This window comes from Lutzomyia longipalpis, chromosome 3, assembly GCF_024334085.1.
Source record: "Lutzomyia longipalpis isolate SR_M1_2022 chromosome 3, ASM2433408v1".
NCBI lineage: Eukaryota > Metazoa > Arthropoda > Insecta > Diptera > Psychodidae > Lutzomyia > Lutzomyia longipalpis.
Genome location: NC_074709.1, coordinates 25,998,716 through 26,020,740, shown reverse-complemented (window position 1 = coordinate 26,020,740; position 22,025 = coordinate 25,998,716). Strand labels below are relative to the sequence as shown.

The window sequence follows — 22,025 nt, the reverse complement described above, 5'->3', positions numbered from 1 at the left end:
GCTATGTAGAATTTATTTTTGAAATATGAGAAATATTTCCCAGAAAGATTCTTTTCCTTTAAATAAAACGGATAATCCCATTTAAACTTACATGCTTCATGGCAGGTTATGACCTTCTCGAGATCATCAAAGTGATAGTAGTCGTATCCTGATGTCCCGAGGACTTCAAAGGGCAAATAGCCAATAATGGGAGGAGCTCTGTGGTCGAGAAAGAGGAATTTCCACTCCAAACTATGCCTGGAGGTGAATTCGCTCTTTGTTGAATCCACAATGGACATCTCCCGAATAAGTTGAGGAGTCTGCAAACGTCCTGTTCCCACAAAAATTAATCTTGTATCAGCATCCGATGGGTAAATGCAATTCCGTGCATTTGGAAGCATATTCTCGATGTCGACGTCAGTTCCTACAGAGAAAAAAAGCTTTCTTGAAAGATTCAAATGAGAAGCACGCTTTTAGCTAAAACAAAAGCTCCCGCGAATTACGTAAAATATACATTTTCAATTCATTCATTGAGAGCATTGAGAGTTATGCAATGATTGTGCTGAAATTACATCGCCAACAAACCAGCAAATAGAGCTAAAACAAAGCTCGCTCAAAGCACGCGATTCAAGCGAGCGCGAGAAAAGCTCACTGTGCTATGTATGTAGGTATATACTTACGGAAATAGCCAACAAATTGAACAAGCTCATAGGTGAGTCCATCACGGTTATCATTCTCACTGGATCCTCGTTTCAGGTGGCACGAAAAGAGAATTTGATTTTCTGAAAAAATTAGTTTTTTTTTAATTCTTGAAATTTGGCTTAAGAAGCTTCAAAACTCTCCCATTTATCTGAATTTTTTAAAACGATTTTTGCAGAAATAAAAATTAAAATGAAATGAAATTTTTGGGTCTAATCTTTTGATCAGGAGAGCCTGCTTTTGGTCAGGAGAATATTCAATTTATTAATGTTTTCTTTTTGTCAAAAAAATCTGCCATTTTCCTACATATTTTTGATTGAAATCACTTTTTCTCATTTTCTGACTCTCCTGTTGATTTTATAGCAAATCTGAATGGATTTTTGGGTCATCCCGTACCCGCAGGTTCATCGATGAGCCTGATCGACATGTACCAAAGGCAAGTTTCAATTGCAAAAAATAAGAATTTTCAATTTTTCCCTTGAAGTTTAGACATATTTTTGATTGAAATCAGTTTTTCTCATTTTCTGACTCTCCTGTTGATTTTAGAGCAAATCTTTTGGGTCATCCCGTAACCGCAGATTTTCCTGACCAAAAGCAGTATTTTCTGATCAAAAGATTTGATCCGAAATTACTTAACGTTCAAAGTCAATAAAGAAAATTTCCAGAGAAATGAAAATAAATGAAAATGGGAAAATCGAAATTAATTTTGTTTAATGTTCATACCTCTTGTGAGATTATTCTGCAGAGGATCTGTTATAGCTGCAGGATTCAGTAGGACGTTGTAAAGCTCTGAGTGATCCTCTTCGTATGCCAGGTCATAGATCGTCATGTTGAGGAGATCGCTCTACAAGGCAAATTAAACAAAATTAATGAAAATCTTTTATGTATTTTTAAACGATTAATTAAGTTTAGAACAAGGAAACAATTTCAGTCAATTTAATCAATCATTGATCTGTGAAAAGTCCTTCACAATTTGCTTAAAATAACTTCTCTTGCCTTCCTTTCTCTGAAATATTGTGTAGAATTCTGAGAAATAGTTTCTCAAGGAAATTTCCAGCTCTAGAACTTTCCTTCAAGGCTTTTCTCTTTAATCTTGCAAAGAAATAGGATTTGTAGAACTTTTGCCAAAGTTATGAATGACCTAGTTTATACCCCAGTTTAATGATTTTATCGTAATTTTTTTAAAACTTCTTCAATCAAGATTTTCCCGCAAAATCCTTGAAATGGAGCAAAAGGTACTCACCGGAAGATGCCCAAGGAGTGAGGTAATACTTTCGGAGGCATAAAAAATCCTCCCGGTGGATGAGAAGACCATGATGAAGCCATCGAGAGCCTCCAGGATGAGGTGGGTGAATTCTTCATTTGATAGGAATGATGGTTTCCAATCTTCCTGAATTTCGTGGCTTCGTGATCTCAGTGCAATCTCGTTGTGATTCTTCAGGAATGCAATTGTTGACTTTAGCACTGTTGATTTGTCCATTTTCCTATTATTGGACGACACCATGGAGCTCAATTCGTTCACAAGTAAATTAAATTGATCTCTGCGCTTTTTTTCGCTCAAATTTCGAGATTTTCTGCAAAAGAAAATTAATAATTAAAAAGAAGGATTAAAGAAAGAGAAAAATAGATCTCCAACCTCTTGGAATCATCTTTGTCCTCCGTGTCATCGTCCATGATGTCCTCAAAGTCCCTCGAAGGAATGGTTGAAGAGTTTTCTCTACGCTTTGGTGTAAAAAAAGGGAAATTTTCTGGGGCTCTCAGTTGCAGCTGCAGCTCCACACGAAGGGATCACAGTGAAAGAAGAAAAATACCCTCAACATTGTAGGGGGTCCAGTGAAAATAAATCAACCTGCAATGTGTGTACAAAAGTATAAACTTGCAATGATGATAAACCCATACAAGATTCCCACCCCCATCCCTCCACCCCCCGGGAAGGGTTGTGTGGAAAACTTTCTAGATGACGGAGGTGGTAAGAAAAAGTTCCGCAGATGGAACAAAAGCAACAGAAAGCCATAAATTAGTGCACCAGCGCAGCTCCACATGATTCAATGGAATTTCCGCAAATGATGATGAAGTAGAGAGAAAAAATGCGACGGGGTGATTTTACAATTGCCAAGGGGCGAGGGTGGTTTTCTCAACAGGTGTGGGTGGAAACGAGGGGGTGCCTGCGCGTGGCAGGTGACGCGGGGTGGCTTTTTCAGAAGGGGGTTTCTTCAGCATGGCAATTATACACCCCTGTATTGCTTCGAAAATGAAGTCGCAGCACAAATTGTCTGTAGGTGAGGAGGATGTGCTTTGTCCTCCGGAGCAATCAGATAAAAATACACGTCGTAATATAGATATTTTGACTCACAAACCGGCATTCAATTTAACCCAACTCAATGGAAATTTTATGCTTCATTTCCTTTTAAGCGGGGGTGAAGGTATTTCAGGGAGTCTTTAATACACCTACAGAGTTAAAATTGGTGGAATTATAAATAAAATTATTCAGATAGGCACATAATAGATTTTTTTCCAGAAAACAAATTTTGCCTGATATTTGATCAAATATTGAGTTAAGAGCATTTCGCCTTAATAGTGTTCTTTTTCACAAACTGAAGATGAGAAAAAGAGTTTAAACTTCTAAGATTGCTTCCCAAGAAATTGATCAATATTTGGGCAATATTTACAAAATTGATCAAATATTGTGCAATTCTTGATCAAATATTGTTTTCAATGATTTTATCAAAAAAATCAATCAACCTTTGTCCGTTTTTTAATCAAATATTTTATTCTGTAATTTAAGGAATATTTCAGGGTATTTGAATCAATTTGCTCAATATTGAGTCAATATTGGGTCAAACAGAGCGTGCTAATTTTGTTTGAACAATATTTAGGTTAAGGAACGATTAATTAACGATTACCTAATTAAATAGAAATAATTAAGGGAAATATTGGGTAAGACCTTTTAAGCTATCAAACGGCAAAAAAACGCATAAAAATAAATATTGTGAAAATTTATCAATAAAATAATTAAAGAACATTATTCCCAAAAAAATATTTATGAAGACATTTTTAAAATAAATATGGATAAAAAATTAAAAATATGAATTACAAATTTTTGACAAATTATCCCTTTATTTTTACACTAAACATTTTAATTACCTCATTGAACACAATTGATCAAAATTTGGCCAAATATTGAGCTCAGTTTACGAATTTTATTGTAAAATTCCATACCCTTTGAATAAAATTATCCATAAAACTTTTCGAAACAAGAAAATTTCAAAATTGAGCAGAAATTAAAAGAAAATTGAGCTATAATGGGGCAATTGATGAGCAATATTGATCCATGATTAACACTACCCAAAAAATTCAACATAAAATCAAATCAAATACTTAAATATTTTAATTGCTACTGAAGTCTTTATTTATAAGTTATTTTCTTAAAAAAAAATTGAAGGAAAAAATTCTAGAGAAGTAAAGGGGAAAGTGATGAATAATTCCACCCTAAAACGACTTAATTCATCAAGAATATTTTCAAAGCTTTTCTTGAAAGTTCTAAATTCTCAGCGTAGAATTTTGTCTGATTTGTTTGAAGGTAATTTAAGGACAAAAATTAAATTCTAATCGCTTCAAATTCATTTTGTTTTCTCTACATATGTAGGTACATATATATAAAAAAAGCTCTCCCGGAATAGAAAAGCTCCTCTCATAAATTGTATTATTTTAGAACGAGAATACGATTAAGTATCAGAATGCATCACAATGCACTCTGTAGGGGTGTGCGTGTGTGTGTTGCACAGCTTTGCGAATTGATCCACAATCTCGTGGTTTTGCTGGGCGGGAGAGGGAAGGTGGGTGGGAGGGTTCTGTCGCGCGAGTGATTCTTCTGTGTGCCGTCTGTTCTCGGCACACCAACACACGCTTCTCAATCGCATCAATCAATAAATTGCTGCTTAATAACTCATACACGGTGTTGCACAATACGTTTGTTATGCCAGTGGGAATGACGTAGGGCATCCGGAGGGCTGCTGCCGTTGGAGGGTGCCACAGATGGGTTCACCTCCCTTATATAAATATATGTACATATAATAGAAAGTTCATGAAAAAGGGGAAAAGCTTCCACAGAAGCAGCAGCACCTACAAGAAACCTGTGGATTTTTCCACGACACATCGCGGAAAATTCCTTTTTCGCGCCACTCTTTAACAAAAAAAAAATCTTCACCTTTTTGTGAAATTTTCCTTTTTTTTCTTTTATGAACTGGATGATATTTTGAGCTTTCGCCTTGACACTGCTGGGTCACGACTATGTTGCAATTCCACTCTAAACCTTCTCTCACACTTCTTTGCTGCAGCACACTAATTCTCAAGCACTTTTGCAATTTACGACGTCACTGCGTTGATAAAATCCGATGCACTTCCTCTTTCCAACTCACTTTTCATCGCTTTTCATCACACTTTCCCCGCAATTTTGGCACACAAAATACCTCCAGGTGCACAAGACGGGCTAAAATAGCCAAAAACTTGCGGAAAATACGTGAAAAAGTCGGAAAATCTTGCAGAAAAGATGAGGAAAAAAAGGAACGTCTCGCGACAATCGATAAGAAGTGTTGCGATTATTTGCAATATGCGGGAGAAACTGAGTGAAGGGGTTTCTGTATTTTCAGTTCCAGTCTATATGCTGAAAATTCGCAATTTTCCGACAACTCCGCTCATGCGCATTTGCCAGCATCAAACTTCTCCTTCGGAAGCTTCCAACACAGACGCATCCCAGACTTTTTGCACTCTCTCTCTCTCTCTCTCTGGAACAAGGCAGATTTATTTGCTAATATGTGAGTGCATTGGTGGGAGCTGCAAAAGTTCATTTCCAAGTCTAATTGGTGGATGAGCTACACACTCCTGGAACACTCTACGAGGGTACTTTTGAGGGATCTATATAGTAAGTCAGAAGTTTCAAAAGGGCAGAGAGATTAAGGGTTACCGAGAAGGACTTATTGGAGATTAATTGATGGACAATAGAAGTCAGAAGAGGCAAAATCTGAGAAGATTAGATGATCTTTTGTAGTTTATTTTATTATGGAAAGTTTGCCGCAATAACTTGTTGCAAATTGGCGGGAAAAAAGCTCGAAGCATACGCTTTACACTTCGATATCAATTTTTTTTTAATAAATAAAAAAAATCTTTGATGCGCATAGAAATTTTTTTAAAGATCTTTGAAGCTAAATTAGAAATAAAAGAGATTTCCCTTCGTTTCTTCAAGAAAATGTTTTATTTGATCAGCAGAATGTTGTGCAAATTACACGAGAAAAATGATAAAAATAACAAAATATATTGTAAGAATGAGAGAATAAAATTCAATAGGAGGTCAATATATCCAAACAAGCCCTAAAACTCGATCAAGCGGGGTTTACCTGGGAAATATTTTTATATTTGCTATAAACCCAATAATTTTTAATTAGCTTGAATTTAATATTTTTAGAGTTCAATTTAGTACTACTAAATTAATACTTTTATTTAGTAACTATTAAATTTTAGTCCAGAAAGTATGAAAAAATTTCTTTAATTTTCCTCCGTTAAGCGTCGGGTAATATTCCTTTCAAAATTAAATTATGTGAATTGCCAGAATTTTGAATTTAGTACTTTTACGCTTCTATTTAGTACTTTAATATTAAAACTTTAATTTAGTACTTTCTAAGATTTTACTCCTCAATATGAGACTTGGCGCCTGAAAACTAAATTATATTATTTCCGGTTGAAATTCTAGGTTTGAATTTAGTACTTTTTGGGCTTGAATTTAGAACCTTTTAGGCTTTATTTTGTTTTTTTAAGCTTAAATTTAGTACATTCTAAGCTTAAACTCCTCAAGATGAAAATTTTGAAAGCTATAAACCGAATAACTTTTATTTAGCTTAAATTTAGTATTTTTAGGCTTCAATTTAGAACTATTTAGTATATTTTAGTACCGAAAGTATGCAAAAAAAATTCTTTAACTTTCTGATCAATTTTTTTCCTTGCGAAGGAGATGATGTATTCCTGGCGGAAGTAAAAATGCAAATTCAATTTGTGGCTACTTTTTTGCGTGATATAACTCCTCTCAGGATGATGGAATGCATGAATCACATCCACCACCTAATTTAAATACGTATCTCCCGACCCTTCCGGTTGATTTGCTTTCGGGGTCAGTGCAGAGGTCCTCCATTTGAGTGGTTCTCTCTACATTGGTATCCGATGGATTTTGCAGACTGCAGATGGAAGATTAATGACTCAAAAGCTCCAAGTTAAATTAATTGTTTGGCCACTTTGGCTTCAGGAGCTTTTCGCAGGTACATGGGGGTACAGCTCATCCACCCCCCACACCCCTCCTTAACCCAAAAAGAAAATAAAAGAAAAATTACATTGATGGAGGAATTTATTTTTAAAAAAATGTTTTATTACATTTTCCTTTTTCTCTCTCAAATTTCTCTCTTTTTTTTCTTACAGCAAAGAGCTAAAAGTGTGTGTGTGGTGTGGATTTTCCTCTCACATTTTCTTTGTTTATAAATAATATAATTTAAAATGTATAAGATCAATTTAAATAGTAGAACTAACTAGTTGTGGTCGTATAAAAAATCGAGAAATATAATTTTTTCATTTATATATATTTTTTTTCACTCTCTAAACATATTTTCTAATATATCACATTTAAACATTTATCTCTGTTGAATTTCTACCATTTTTTTTATAGTAAGATTTTTTTGCAGAGGATCTCTTTTTGTTCTAATCTTGCTAGAAATATAGAAAGTCATAATTTAGTCATTATTTTAGTAGTTATTGGTAAAAAAATGAAATGTCTAAATACTCTTCTTTTATTTATTTATTTTTTCCTTTTAATTCTCAGATCTTGGACTAAAAATCTAATGAATTTTCATCCATCCGACGTTTAAATACAATATTTTTCATCTTCTTTCTCTTTCTCTTTCTTTATTTATTTAGTTCTAATGCCCACCCTAACCGCCTCAAGAAGTACATTTAACATCTACCTACATTCTACTTAAGATATTTTCTTCTCTCTTTATCTCTTCATTGTGAATTAAATGGCTCATTGTTTCACTATGCTAAAGAAAACCTTCCTTGTTCATTTTCTCCTCTTTTCTTCTTAAACTTGGTTCTTAAAAATGGAGTTTCCTTTGAATCTGCTAAAAAGAAAATTTTTATGCAAAACCCCCTTCAAAAGGACATTGCATTGGATAAATTCATTATTTGTGTGCCGAAAAAAAAAGAATAAATTAAATTATAAATTAAAACCTTATTTAATGCAACTGTTAGACCCTTCATCAGGTATTTTATAACACAGATTTTTCTTTTCTCAACATGCATCTCTATACAGCCTAACATCTACACACGGTTACTGCCAAAGTTCAACTCTGGCGGAAAGTTTTATTTATTTTTATTTTATTTTATTTTTTTTTTTGGAAAAAAGGAAGGCCAGAAGAACAGCCCCCAAATTAGGGGCTGTAAGAAATGGAAAAGAGTTTGGAAAAAAAGAATGTGAGCGTATTGAAAAAAAAAATTGAGAATGGTTCCATTAAGATTGTCAATTCACAGCGCCCGTCCTGTCCATTTTTTTTCATCTTTCTCGTCAAAAACTTGCTTAAATACATTTTTGTTTGTTGGAGTGGCACGCATCTTCCTCTGACCTGGAACGGTGTGTTGTTTTGTGGAACAGAAGAAAGTGAAGACTCGCATCTCCCGTAGTTTTTTAAAGCTCAAGTCCTTGCTCCTCTCTTTGTTTCATTTTCTTTTCTCTCTTTTTTTTTATGGGAGGGGAGGCATTTAAAGCTACATGAGGAAGTGTGTGGCATGCCCTGGGGCTGTGCCTTCATCGAGATGCGTTGAAGATGGACTACGTTGGCAACAGTCAACTGTAGGACAATCCTGAAGCCCATCGCTGCCACATGGGGAGCACGGTTCAGCAGATTGGCGCTTCTGTGATGTTGCTTTGTCCTGCCAATTGAGCGTCTTATCGATGGCCAGGAGCCGTTTCTCCAGATTGGTCTCCATCAAAATTGTGCCCTGAAATTGAAACATAAAATGACTCCTGAATTGAACTGATTTTGATTATTTGATTAAAGTAAAGAATTTTATCTAAACTCTCAGAATTTTAGGGATTTAAATTAAAGATTGATTTTAAGATTTTTTTAAAGATTCTTACCAGTTAAACCGATTACAGACTAGATCTTCAGAAAATAAGAACTAGGCTAAATTCGTAAAAGACCTAACTTAAAATCAATGAAATCTCTAGTTTTATGTTCAATAAAAGTTCTTACTAGACTTATTCTAAAAATTTCGGAAAAGTCCTTAAAAAAAATAAGCCTTAAGTCTGATCTAAATTCTTGTCAGGTATAGTCTGAAGTATTAACAGATAAAGGGTGTTTTCTGGATCTAGCTGTAAACCTGTTTAAAAATCTTATCAGATAACTTGAATCATGTTGAGAATCAATAAGAAAACTACTTTGAAGTCTAATAAAAACTCTAGGATATCAAGTTAAAAGCTAGTTTTCAATCTTTACAAAATCTAAGTCAATGGCCTCTACTAAACATCTTAAGTCTGATCAATTTCTTCTTTTGTCAGATTTCATCTAAAGCCGGCTTAAAATCTTCTAACAGATTCACTTTGAAATCTTCTCAAAATTATAGTCAGATCTAGTCTAAATTCTACGTTAAATCAATCTTCAGAAAACCTTATGTCCTAAAGTCAAGTCTGCTTAAAATTCATGTTCGATCTATGATTTAAGCCCGTGAAATTTCTTCAACGATCTATTATAAAATCCGTATAAAACCCTTTAAAGACTTTGCCTGATTCTTGATCATACTTCTTAACAACTCTAGTCTACAACCTGCTTGAAATTTCTCTTTTAGATCTGATTTTATTCCTGCTCTAAGTTCTTGTCAGAACTGCCTTAAAGCCTTGCAGGATCAGGCTTGATTAGATTTACTTTTTTTCTTTCTTCTTTATTTTAAATTGAAGGATTGTTGAAATCTTTTAGGATTCTAAAACAGAAAGCTTCTCCGAACTCTTTTCTTTACTCACCTTGAGCTGTTGATTGAGCGGCAAGATGGCAATAATCCACCAAGCCCACGCTGGTCCATCACGTTCCGTCACCCATTCCTCCTCAACTTGCGGCATATGCCCGAAGCTTCTCAAGATTTCCGTTTTGTACGTCTCGGGAAGTCGCTCGAACCAATCCACTGCTTTCCCAAGGACCTTCTCATGCAACTTCGCCACATAGCCGGTGCGCTCCCTGCTGATGGGACTATCGCAGATGTACTCCACTTTGGCCGTGTCGTACCCATCCTTCTCCCCACGTGCAATTACACGGAATCTCCGACTGCCTACGGTGCTGAGGATGGAGCATCCGTTGCCGAGTAGAACACAGTCCCGGATGTCCAACATGGTCCCGTACTCAAAGTACTGCTGCCGCCCATTCTGTGGGGGTTTCCCACTTGGCTGCGCTATCCCGAAATGCCTATCTCCGCTCTCAATGGCCTGTCGCACCATGAGCCTGTATCGTGGTTCAGACACAAGAAGAGGACATGGCACACTGGGGAAGGCCGTGGTGCAGATGAAGATGGGCACCGACGGTTCCAACTCCTGGCGCTTCCGCTTTGTGTACGCAACGGGAATGAAGCGCTGCATGGCAACTTCCAGGAAGCGTGTGGCTCCATGCCTTGCCAGGGACATTGTATCCTCAATGTAAAACATACAGAGCGGGCATTGCTGCTTGTAGTCCATGCAGCGATCCAGGCAGATCTACAACAAAGAAATTAAATTCAAATAAAGAAAATAAATTCAAACGAGGAAGAAAGGAGAAGAGTCTGTGGCCAGGGTAACCACAAACAACCCCCGAAGAATTAATTCAAATTAACCAACAGGATGTTCTCCGATGCATTTTCCCTTCTAGCAGAATATTTCATGGTGAGGAGATGTTGCATTTGAGGAAATAAACTTGAATTTATTCCATCTCCCCACATAAATTCAACTTGTTCTAAGTCAATTCAATATCCTCCCGTACTTCCGGAAGGTTAATTTATAGCTCCATATAGTAGACCCCAGCACAGGATTATTCTCCTAACGAAAAGCAATTTTCGTTTATGCTAATTTATGGGAATTTTGAATGGAATTTCTTCAATTTTGCGGTCAATTCGTTTTTGGTTTTATACAAAGAAAATATATTATGCTTTGAGGATTTCACCAGGGGGCTATAAACTTGGAAATTTATTTGAAAAAAATCGTAAATTTATAGCACAATTTCAGCTATGAATTTAAAAAAAAATAAAGTGATTACAATAAAATTTGAAGAGGTTTTTAGAAGGTTAATTTGTTTTTTAATACTAGATTTTTTTGTACTTGCTATAAATTTTTTATAGCAAATTATTAGGTACTTTAAATATCATTTGAAATAGTAATTATTCTTTTTTTATTTCCAATTTTCAGGTAACTTTTTGTCTGATTTTTCCACCTAATGCAATTTTATAGCACCACATCTCCACTGAAAATTTTTATAGCATAAATTGTACACAGGAAAAAAAACCTTCAAACATTGTAAATCACAACTCTCACATTGACTTTTAATTCAATTTGCCATACGTGCCAAAATCTCCTCCCTGAAAATTATTTTTTCTCTCCCATAAATATTCTATAAATCGGAAAAAGCTCCAACAAAGGGCTCATGCACACCCTCTAAATCATTCATCGATTGCGAAAGCAATATTTCTTTGTCTCGCACGTTAGACCCCCTGATTTTCTCATTTCCTCCAAGGCTGCATCGTGTAATTTATACATCCGGTCGTGCGACAGGGCATTGCCACCACCACCCTGGTTGTAACTGATGGGGCGTCGGAAGTGCCGGGAATTTGTACTTACCGAGCAGTATGTGTGTCCGCAGGGTGTCACAACGGGCTTCCACAGGGTGCGGCAGCAGAGCACGCAATCAAAATCCGAGGCCTCAATCAACGTGGGATTCACATGAGGTGGGTTCGTGCGGGAATCTGCACCTGTTGCACGGGGGAAAAAAGTAAATAAATTTTTATTGCACACCCCCCGCTAAAAAACTTTCTCTTGGCACCCTTTCAATTAATACAATATCATGAGTATTTGTTCTTTAATTCAATTTGCAAACATTTTATGGCACATTCTCCATACATGTCGATTATTGCCAAATTTTTGGAACATATATTTTTATCAATAAATTGGCAATTAGAGTGATTATTAAAATTTAACACATACTCTATATATAATTATGCAAAGTACTTTGGTTACAGCAATCAAAATGAAATTGATTTTTACTAATTTTATAGCACACTGTAGTGGAAGTTTAATTATATTAATTAATTATTTATTTTTCAATTAGTTCACATAATATTAAAAAATTGAAAATTGGGAAGAACGTTAATTTTCTTTAATTAATTTTAAAGCATAGACATATTGAAGTTTTTTTTTAAATTAAATAATTTATAGCAAAACTTTTTTGAGATTCTTAATCGTAAAATGTAATCATTTTATTGATTATGTTCATCATGAGAAATGTTGCCAATTTATATTGTTTAGTTATAAAAAAAATAAACGAATATTGAGATGCTATAATTTTTATAGTAAGTATTTTTCTACATATAAAAGTAATATTTCAGTACATATTAGTGAAATAAAAAAAGTTCCCATAATACTTCATCTTTGAACTTTATGGCACTAGAGTTTTTATAGGAAATTGTTCTTTTATTTATGGTTTTACAAAATCCTTTCCGATTGAAGATTCAATAAAAAATCTTTGCTGATTTATTTGTTATTATTTTCAAGTTGGAATAAAGGTCTTTTTATAAATTTTACATGCCATAAAATGTTTAGTTCATTAATCGAAAGTTTCATGATTTTTTGCATTTTCTTAATCAATTAATTCTCTTAACTGCATCAAATCTAGCACAATGAACGTCTTTCCGTTTAATTTTTAAATTATTCGATCGTTAACTTTTTTTAACAGTATTAATATTATTAACCAATTTAAATAAATTAAACCTTAAAAAAAAACGAATAGCGTTGCAATTTTCAACTAACTGGAAAAATTAATAAAGAAAATTGAAAACTCACGTCTGTTCTTCTGAACTTCCTGATGAATGCGCTCAAGGAGAGACCTTAGCCGCGCATTGGGCGGTGGAATGACATCATCCCCGGGTCTTCCGGCGGATCTTCGACTCCTCTTTGGGGCATGAAGAAAATTCTCTTCCTCCCCACAGCTGGAATTCCCATCCTCACAGTCGCTCAGGGAGCGCACGGTGAAGACTTTCCGGCGCTTCCTGAAGGGTGTGGGCATCGTGGTGCTCTGGTGGACCCGATACTGTGGCACAAGGAGTCGATGGAGGAGCTGCGGGGGCAAAGAAAACACAGCCGTTAACTCAGGCGTGATTGTGAGAATTTCCTTTTCGGAGAGGGTATGGAGGATGCCTCGTTGCTAAATTTGAAGCGTGAAATTCAATTGGAGTCTATTTGACAAATTATCATCGCGCCCGGAGTTGGTGAAAATTCACAGGGAGGTGGGGAAAACTTTCTGTACACGAAAAGCTTTTTGGGGGCTTTCAGCGGAGTGGGAGGGGGGTGTACGAAGGGTGTATGCGGAGTGGTGGAGAGTATTAGTTGTTCTAGTTTATCATTCACTCTGGCAAATTTGTTCATCAGAGCTTCGAAAGCTCTGCAGTTTTGCGGCTTTTTTCCACATACAAACTTTTGCCAAAAGTTTATTTTATAGTTTTAATGCGCACATAGGGGGTAAAATATAGCATTTCATGCTGCAGATTCACCTTAAGACGTTATCAACGTGAATTTCATCAAACTTTATACTATCTGTTGATTAAGGGAGAATGTTTGGGGCCGGGGGAGGAGCTGAGAAAATGTTTCTCTTGATTAGTTCAATGAATCATGCAGGAAATTCTCTTCAGTATCTTTGAAGATCTCTTACACGGAGAGACGTATATCGCCCTTTTGGACTTCCTCAACTCATCCACCCACTTTACCCAGTCTCAAAGATCTCCGATGCCTTACATGAAAACTCATTAGAGAATCAGAGAAATAGCCCCATGAAGAGCTTCATAGCATCATATGTATGTGTCACAGAGGAATGCCTTGAGCAACTTCCGCGAGATATGTCTTCTTCATTTCAAATTCATCCCAATGAATTATTTAATCCCCAAAGAGAAGCTCCTTCGTGATGAGCTTTTCTGCATTCAGGAGCTTAGTGTAGTGGTAGGTAAATGGGCGGAGTGGGAGGTTATAGTTTGTTTTAAGGGAAACTTACTCGTGTGATGTCATGCTTGAGGGCGGTAGTGGTACTCAGACCAGACTTATCGAGGCTCACGGCAACACAATGCGCCACTAGGGCTTCCTCATTGCGTCCCAAACTTGTTAGGGCAGCTGCTCTCCGGAAATGTGCCTGCAAGGAGGAAAAGCAAAAGCTCATTAATTTTCAACTCCCACCAAAAAAAAAGGAAAAGGAAATTTAGGGCATGAGAAAGAGCTTTTCGGGAAACTTTTCTGGAATTTATTTTTGTTGCTAGAGTTCAAATCCCTTTTGCCTTATCTACATGCAATAATTCACCCACTAGATGGCTCTCACAAAGAGCGGGAAATTCAATTTTATTTTATTCAAACTTCCTGTAAAATGATGCAAAATGTTTTCTTTTCATTGCAACAGAGCAAAAGTTGATTTCTTTGTTGCTAAAACAGGAAGGAAATCATTTATTTTTGCAGAAGAGACTCTAAAAAGAATCATGAAGAAATTCTCACTTCAACTTGAAGGACAATGAGAAAAGTTTTCTCACATCACTCCGAATATCATCCTTGAGCGCCTTGAGAGTGCAATGCTTACAAAATGTTCAACATTGTGCTACAATTTTTTTCTCAAGCAATCTCAATGGTTGAATGGCGGGGAGGGGCGGCGTGGGGATGGACAGAGTTAGCAGCAGTCATAAAGTTGAGTTTTGTGGAAATGTAAATCTCACCGTAAATATTGGCGGTAAGGCACATTGGTGTCTACTTTCGAGAGATTGACCCACTTCTCTTGCACAACCACCCTCACTGCCTATATTCTGCGCCTTTTCTCTCCCCCCCCCCAATGCCTGACAGCAAAAGCTCAAGGGTAGGTTGCAAGGAAGAAAAGGATTATGCGAAAAGTAGCACAAAAGTCCTCATCATGAGACGATTAAAATAGCTAAAGAGGCCATTTGAGGGATCTTTCACGGAGTACGAGCTCACAGTCTCATTTTGAACGTGTCCCCATCCCCATCATCCAGGTAAAATGGAAATAAAAGAGCTCACAAGCAATTCAATTAACATTTCTTATGCGCTATGTATGTAATGCAAAACTCAATTATTCAGAGTGCTTTCCAGATTTCTCTCTGAGAGCCAATTGTGGGGTGCAAAAATGGGGTCAAATTAATCAGGAAACAATTTCAATATGAATATTATATACAGAATTCTATTTTAGAATTTCAATTTACTTAATTTTGAGTGAGTGAATTTATAAAATTTTAGTGGTTTGATGTATTCAATAGACGTATCAAAGCTCAAAATATGATCTTGGAGCTTTTGCAATTGCAGGTAATCAAAGCTCTGTGAGAGAAAATTGCTAATTGTTATTGATTTTGTGGTCAAAATACTCAATAATATCAAACTTCTGACAAATTGGAAGAGAAATTTGATAAGTTTGTCCATATTTAGGTTGATTTTCTGTCCTTATAGTTCTTAGAATAGTCAGAATTGTTGAGAATTTCAAACAGATTTTATTCCAAATATGAGAAATTTAATTGAATCCTTGTTTTGAAAATTTAAAATTTGTTTCAAAATAATAAATTAAGAAATTTTGATAGATTTTTTAATCATAATTCTAGAGAAAATAAATCTATTCACTCTTGTTTAAACACAAAGACACATTCTAGTCTAATAAAATCTTAATAAAAAGCTTTTAAAACTTAAAAAAAAAACTAATAAAGAACGTCTGTAGGTGATGAAGGGATTTTCTTAAAAGACGGATTTTCGGTTTCAAGCTCGGCTAATTAAATTTTATTCAAAGCCAACGTTTCGGACTATTTAAATCCTTCCTCAGAACATTCAATAAGGACTTAAATAGTCCGAAACGTTGGCCTTGAATAAAATTTAATTAGCCGAGCTTGAGACCAAAAATCCGTCTTTTAAGAAAATCCTTTCAAGAAAAGTCAAAAAGAATTCTAATTTATCATGAAAACATTACGGGAAGAATTTTCCGGAAATACGAAAATGAATAAACTCCTTTGAATATTAAATTAATTTTTAATCAAAATTCAAAGGGAAATATAACGATTTAGATTAGACCCTTTTGAGTACATTGAATGCAATCAAAAGCAATACAGAATTGCATTGGAAAGCTTAAATAGATGCAATATAGAGCCAAAATACTGTCAGCTGCAGTAATTACCTTTGAAGTATTCCCATCAAGAAAACAGAGCTTCCCAATCTCAATTTCGAAGGAAGCAATTCTCCTCTGTGTCTGTCTGTGTTATATCTACCGCCCCACTTAAATTGGATTCAATCAAATAAATTAATCGAGAGGTGAGCCCAAACTGATTCCGGCCATTTCCCCCCATTCCCAAAATTTATTCTCCTCATTTTCAAACTAACACAGAGTTGGTGTTGATTTGGTGAAATGGCCTAGAAACAAACCCAATAAATGGCAGGTCGCCAATTATTGTCAATTAAAATGAGGAAGAATTTATTTGCTTTTCAAAATTGGAACTTCCCCCGATCGATGGGGGTCATACGAATTGCTCCATTGTTTCGTGAATCACGCACAGAATTTCGTAGAGAGCTTTTCCCCCTATTCCCCCTTGAAAGCTCACGGGTGACACACCACTACAGAAGCGTGTTGGGTGTTAAAAAAAAGAACACGATGTGGGAGGTTTGAGCGGCGAAAAAAAAACGGCACAAACAATTATGAAGCAGAAAGTAGAATGGAAAATAATATGCTAATTTCTATTTTCTCCGCTCTTGGTCACGCAATTAATACATCGGGTAGCAATTTCTCATCAGAGAATTGATAACACCTTTTTTGTCGAAGCACTGATTACAGTTTTTCCCCACATAGCATTTTTTCCACTGAGCTTTTCGTAGCTTTTTCATTAAATTGTGCTTTTTTTCAGCACGAGACGATTTCTCGACTTTTTAAAGCAATTCCTCAAATGTGTGTGTGAGGCAGAAAAAAGGCAAGAGAGAGAGAGGTAAAAGAAATACATTTTTCAACCAATTTCAACAGACTATAATGTCACGGAGCAATTTTTGGCGTGATGAATGTGCTGCTGCACAAAAATATTGCCGAAGAATTTATTTCTACTCGATTGTTTTGACAAATTTCGTCTGGCTCAGCGGGAGGATTTAAAATTTCTGCTAAAAATTTTCTTTTCCGAAAGATATTTGAAAGTTTTGAAAGATTATAAGAAATATTTTTTTTAGTAGGAGGGAAAGAGACTAAAATTCTTGATTGAATCAAATCTGAAAAATTTCATTTCCAACCAGAAAGGTACTCTAGCTGTAGAGCACGCAACTCTAGGCTATAGAGAAAATACAATAAAAGCCATTTCACGATGATTAATTGAAGAAAAAGCTGAACAATACCTACATATTGGAAAAAGCTCAAAAAAATAATTTAAAAGAATAAGGAACAAACTGCTAGAGGATGGTCGTTAAATTTAATTTATTACATATAAAAATCAGTTAAAAAGCAACCTGTAGATTGACTTTTAATCATTTCTTGATTATTTCTTTGTTTTCTATTAGCTGTGATTCTTTCGAAGAAAAGAATAGCACAGCTTCTGTGTACCACCTAAAATGCAAAGTCGTCAGATCGGGCTCAAACTTGGGATGAGCACGAATTAGGGTCCCCACATTCCAAAAAACGTATGTCAAAAAATTTTTTTTCCGGCCGTCCGTCCGTCCGTCCGTCCGGCCGTCCGTAGTACAACGCTTAATTACAAGAGAACGGTAATAGATAGAGACTTGCGGTCAAAAGCAAAGTTAGTATATCGACCTGATGTCGTCTGATGGTGAGGTCAAATCCACCCCCCCACCCCTCCGTCCGCCATTTTGGAACACCCCTAAATTTTGTTTTCGCTATATCTCAGGCCCTATTATAGCTAGAGGGCTGAAATTTTGATATGTTGTAGGGGCCATCAAGAGCTTTCCAACGATGCCTCATTTTCGAAAATCGGTCAAGCCGTTTAGCCAATATGGCCGCCACAATTTTTCATCGAAAATCGACCATAACTCGAAAACGGCTTGACCGATTTTGATCAACTCGAGCTCAAACGAAAGATTTCAACAAGCCCTACAACTCTTTAGAACATCAGAAGTTCCAAAAGTGACCACTAGAGGGCCTAAAACCAAAAACAAAATTTTCTATTACTTTTCGATGAATATCTCGGAAACTGCACCATGCATTTTCTTCAAATTTTAATATGTTATAGCTGACTATATTATCTAGCTCCATGCCAAAAATGAAGAAAATCTATGTCGCCGTTCTCGAGATATAGCCTTCCAAAGTTGGCATGTCATATCTCAGGTTCTACAAGTCCGATTTTAATCAACTCAAGCGCAAATGAAAGGTTTCGTGAAGCCCTACAAATGTCTAGAACATTGCAATTTCGAGAAATGGCCGCAAGAGGCGCTAAAGTCAATATTTTGCATATCCAAAATTTTTAAGTCTAAATATCTCAAAAACTGTACTATGCATTTCGTTAAAATTTCAGTATGTTATAGCTGAGGTCAAGACCTTTCCAACAACAGGTTATTTAAGAAAATCTATGGAGCCGTTCAGGAGATATAAGGGTTTTAATTTTTTATTTAATTAATTCGCAAATTCTTAGGCGCCCCGCTTCGCGGGGCGCCTTATATATAAGGTATATGAATATAAATGCAGAGTAAAATATAACGGTAAAATATAAATATATATAGTTGCATGTTTAATTAGTACGCAAACTATTTGGCGCCCCGCGAAGCGGGGCGCCTTATATATAAGGTATATAAATATAAATGTAAATGCAAAGTAAAATATAACGGTAAAATATAAATATATATAGATACATGGTACAGATTAAGGAGAAAAGGGAATGTACATGGTAAGTTTCACTTACGGGCTGTGATTCTTCCTTCAGAGGCCAAGTTAAATATATGTAAATGCAAAGTCTAATAGATAGCTGCAGAGTATGGATTAATCAGAAAAGGGAATGTACTGGTAAGTTTCACTTACGGGCTGTGATTCTTCCTTCAGAGGTCAGTCTAAGTGTGATATTTGATATAAGTTTGGTGGTGCAAACTCTGGGGAAGGATGACTCGCGCCACGAATCACAGCCAATGCGCGAGTTAGCCTTCCCCCAGAGTTTGCACCACCAAACTTATATCAAATATCACACTTAGACTGACCTCTGAAGGAAGAATCACAGCCCGTAAGTGAAACTTACCAGTACATTCCCTTTTCTGATTAATCCATACTCTGCAGCTATCTATTAGACTTTGCATTTACATACATATATTTAACTTGGCCTCTGAAGGAAGAATCACAGCCCGTAAGTGAAACTTACCATGTACATTCCCTTTTCTCCTTAATCTGTACCATGTATCTATATATATTTATATTTTACCGTTATATTTTACTTTGCATTTACATTTATATTTATATACCTTATATATAAGTTTTTTTTGTGCAAACTTATTGTTTTATTTGCGCTAAAATAAAGACATTAAGTAACCACCAGGCTCTATTGCAATTTATTTTCATATTTTGCATTAAAATGAAAATTTCAGGAGGACTTTAGAATGATTTTTCGCAATTTATGTTTGATTTTGAAGAAAAGTAAAAATTTTCTAGAACAACCTGGCTCCTTCATTGCAAACTATTGATGATTTCGGACGGATTTTGCTCTAAAATTAATACTTTTGACAATTACCAGGCGGCTCCATTGCAATTTTTATACTATTTTGCAATAAAATATTAATTTAAAGAAATCTTCAGAATTATTTTTCGTAATTTACGCTTGATTTTGAAGTAAAATAAAGATTTTCAGTACAAGCTGGCGCCTCCACTGCGATCCTTGGTTAAGTTTGTGATACTGAATATGCTAGGGAAGTACCAGGCGCCTCCATCGTGATATTATTGTTTAAGTTTTACGTAAAAAAAAGTTTCAAAACAACCTAGCGCCTACAATGCAAATTCTTGATGATTTTCAACGGATTTTACTCTAAAAATGCTACTTTTGACAATTACCTGGCGTTTCCATTGGATAAAAAATTAAATTCAATGCACAATGATGGTTATTGGCATAACCCGGCGTCTCCACTGCAATATTTCTGCGTATATAAAATCCTCTAGAGTAATTTTCTTCAATATTTTCAAATTAAAAATTTTTTTTTGAAACAATAAAAGATTTCTTTTGCTAAAAATAAATTTAATTAATTTCTCTAATTTTTCGAAAAACTTTCACTTCAATCACCCCACACTGTAAAGCTGTGTTTTTTGTGGTAGTATTTTGCTATCACCTTCGTGAAATTTACGTGGAATGTAATAAACAAATTTTTCAGTTCCGTCTCGCGGAAAGCCATTTGTGGGTCTTGTGATCAAAATACTTTTCCCCTCTCTTTTTTTCTTCTTTAAATGTGGGGAGAGTACAAAAAAGTTTTGGTAGTGCGGTGGAGGGATTTGGTAGCTTGTTAGCACATTGGGCTACAATTGGCAATTATTGATATTTGCCATCTCATACTGACCTTGTACGATGTTGGTCTGCATCTCAGGGCATTGTCTGCGTCGGCCAAGGAACTCTGGAATTGATTGAGACAGTAGAGGACCTCGGAACGCGTCAGAAGGCCCTTGAAGTTGTTGGGAGCTGCAAGAAGAAAAAAAAAGAAGAAAAATGTTGAGAAGTTAGTTTTGTGGTGGCTCACAGTGTGTTTTGACTTTGTGTAACAGCGTGGTGTGGAAGATGCAAAATGGGAATCTTGGCCTTGATCGCAGTCAATCAACTGCACTCGCACAGACGGGACCACATTCAAAAATAAACCTACAAATATATATGCATGTATGTAGCATCTCTCAGAGTTTTGTGCCGATAAGATAGAGGCGGTTTGTGCTAATCACGCTGTTTATGCAACAAATTACTTTGTTGCTTGCAAGTTCAAATTCCACAAATTGCCAGTCGGGCGTCTGCACTCCCCAGGCGGGAGCTCTTTTGTGCTGACGACGTGGGGCTTCACCCATCCCACACACACGGCTCCCCCAATTGTTGCACATACTAACCGATTCTTGCACTGGGTCAATCCGTTTTCACTTAATCTACCATCATCGCATCAATTACACGGAGAAAAATAACTACTAATACTAGCTGGAAACTCTTGCTATGCCAACAGTTTGGCGTCAGAATTGTTACATTGTTGGCAGAGCTGAAGTTTGCTTCTAACTCAACTACAAACTGGCTATGTCGCCAATGAGTCAGAAGGAAATGGCGTATATGCACACACATTTTGTCTCATTCGTTTTGATTTTTGTATGCCATAATTGGAGAAAAAGAGACATCTATATCTTTAAAATTATATATCTCGTCTTTTCACAAGTCGGCAAAGCCGTCGACTGAAGTAGCATGTTACGCATCTGCACAACATTTATAAAGCAAATACGAGACAAGGTTGCGCAGTCGACGAAAAGCCACAGTGACAAATGTGTGAGAAGAGCAGAAAATCTCATTTGATTCTACAGGAATTTCTAGTTGGCACAGCTGGAGTCTCCGGCTAGTGCAAATGGACAGTGGCGGGTACAATAACATTATAACTTGCTATTGTAACAAGTACTGAATTTTTGCGCCGCCTCAACTTTTTTCTTTCCGTGTATGCTGTCGTGTCGGAGCAAATAGCTCTCTCCTCTCTCTGCATACCCACCCTCGCACCTTCCCTTACAAACTTTGAGAGCTTTCCCAAGCCAAACATACCACCCTTTTGTGAAAGGGCGCGATGTCACTTACACTTTGGCACCCATTCATCCCCCACCTTTATTTTTCTTCCTTATCCACCAGGAAGCGGAAAAGCCCCAACCTTTTCCCCCAAAATTGCAACACTCAACACATGCAAATGCTCCACAACTCCTAAAAAGCTACCTATGTACATAAATATACGGGAAATGATCAATAAACTTCCCGAAAAAGCTTTGTGGGTGACAAAACATTCCGAAAGCTTTCCCAGCAGGCAATACAGAGGAATTTATGAGAATATTTTTGGGCTAAAAACTTCTAGCCAGAGTGTAAAGGAAAACTGTTGATTATTGAGGGTCACG

General features: G+C 36.1%; 2 protein-coding genes across 5 annotated transcripts in view; both read right to left on the bottom strand.

The window, feature by feature from the left end:
* The window catches only part of LOC129793022 (circadian locomoter output cycles protein kaput), a 69,848-nt gene that overhangs the window by 19,109 nt on the left and 28,714 nt on the right, over nucleotides 1-22,025 (bottom strand). The window contains exons 1-6 of one of the 3 annotated variants that reach the window (XM_055832547.1): nucleotides 4,886-5,301; nucleotides 2,315-2,527; nucleotides 1,922-2,252; nucleotides 1,402-1,522; nucleotides 660-761; nucleotides 92-403 (exon numbers count right to left, since the gene is read on the bottom strand). In XM_055832547.1, coding sequence (XP_055688522.1) covers nucleotides 92-403; nucleotides 660-761; nucleotides 1,402-1,522; nucleotides 1,922-2,252; nucleotides 2,315-2,352 — 904 coding nt within the window. In that variant the 5' untranslated portion in view covers nucleotides 2,353-2,527; nucleotides 4,886-5,301. Of the gene's footprint in view, nucleotides 1-91; nucleotides 404-659; nucleotides 762-1,401; nucleotides 1,523-1,921; nucleotides 2,253-2,314; nucleotides 2,528-4,885; nucleotides 5,302-22,025 lie in introns of those variants that run through there. The other 2 variants (XM_055832550.1, XM_055832548.1) reach the window with 2 other exon arrangements.
* The window catches only part of LOC129793021 (LON peptidase N-terminal domain and RING finger protein 3), a 77,512-nt gene continuing 62,538 nt past the window's right edge, over nucleotides 7,052-22,025 (bottom strand). For both annotated transcript variants that reach the window (XM_055832545.1, XM_055832546.1), the window contains exons 3-8: nucleotides 20,471-20,589; nucleotides 13,983-14,117; nucleotides 12,782-13,055; nucleotides 11,564-11,694; nucleotides 9,731-10,450; nucleotides 7,052-8,712 (exon numbers count right to left, since the gene is read on the bottom strand). In XM_055832545.1, the coding sequence (XP_055688520.1) occupies nucleotides 8,479-8,712; nucleotides 9,731-10,450; nucleotides 11,564-11,694; nucleotides 12,782-13,055; nucleotides 13,983-14,117; nucleotides 20,471-20,589 (1,613 nt within the window). In that variant the 3' untranslated portion in view covers nucleotides 7,052-8,478. The remainder of the gene's footprint in view (nucleotides 8,713-9,730; nucleotides 10,451-11,563; nucleotides 11,695-12,781; nucleotides 13,056-13,982; nucleotides 14,118-20,470; nucleotides 20,590-22,025) is intronic.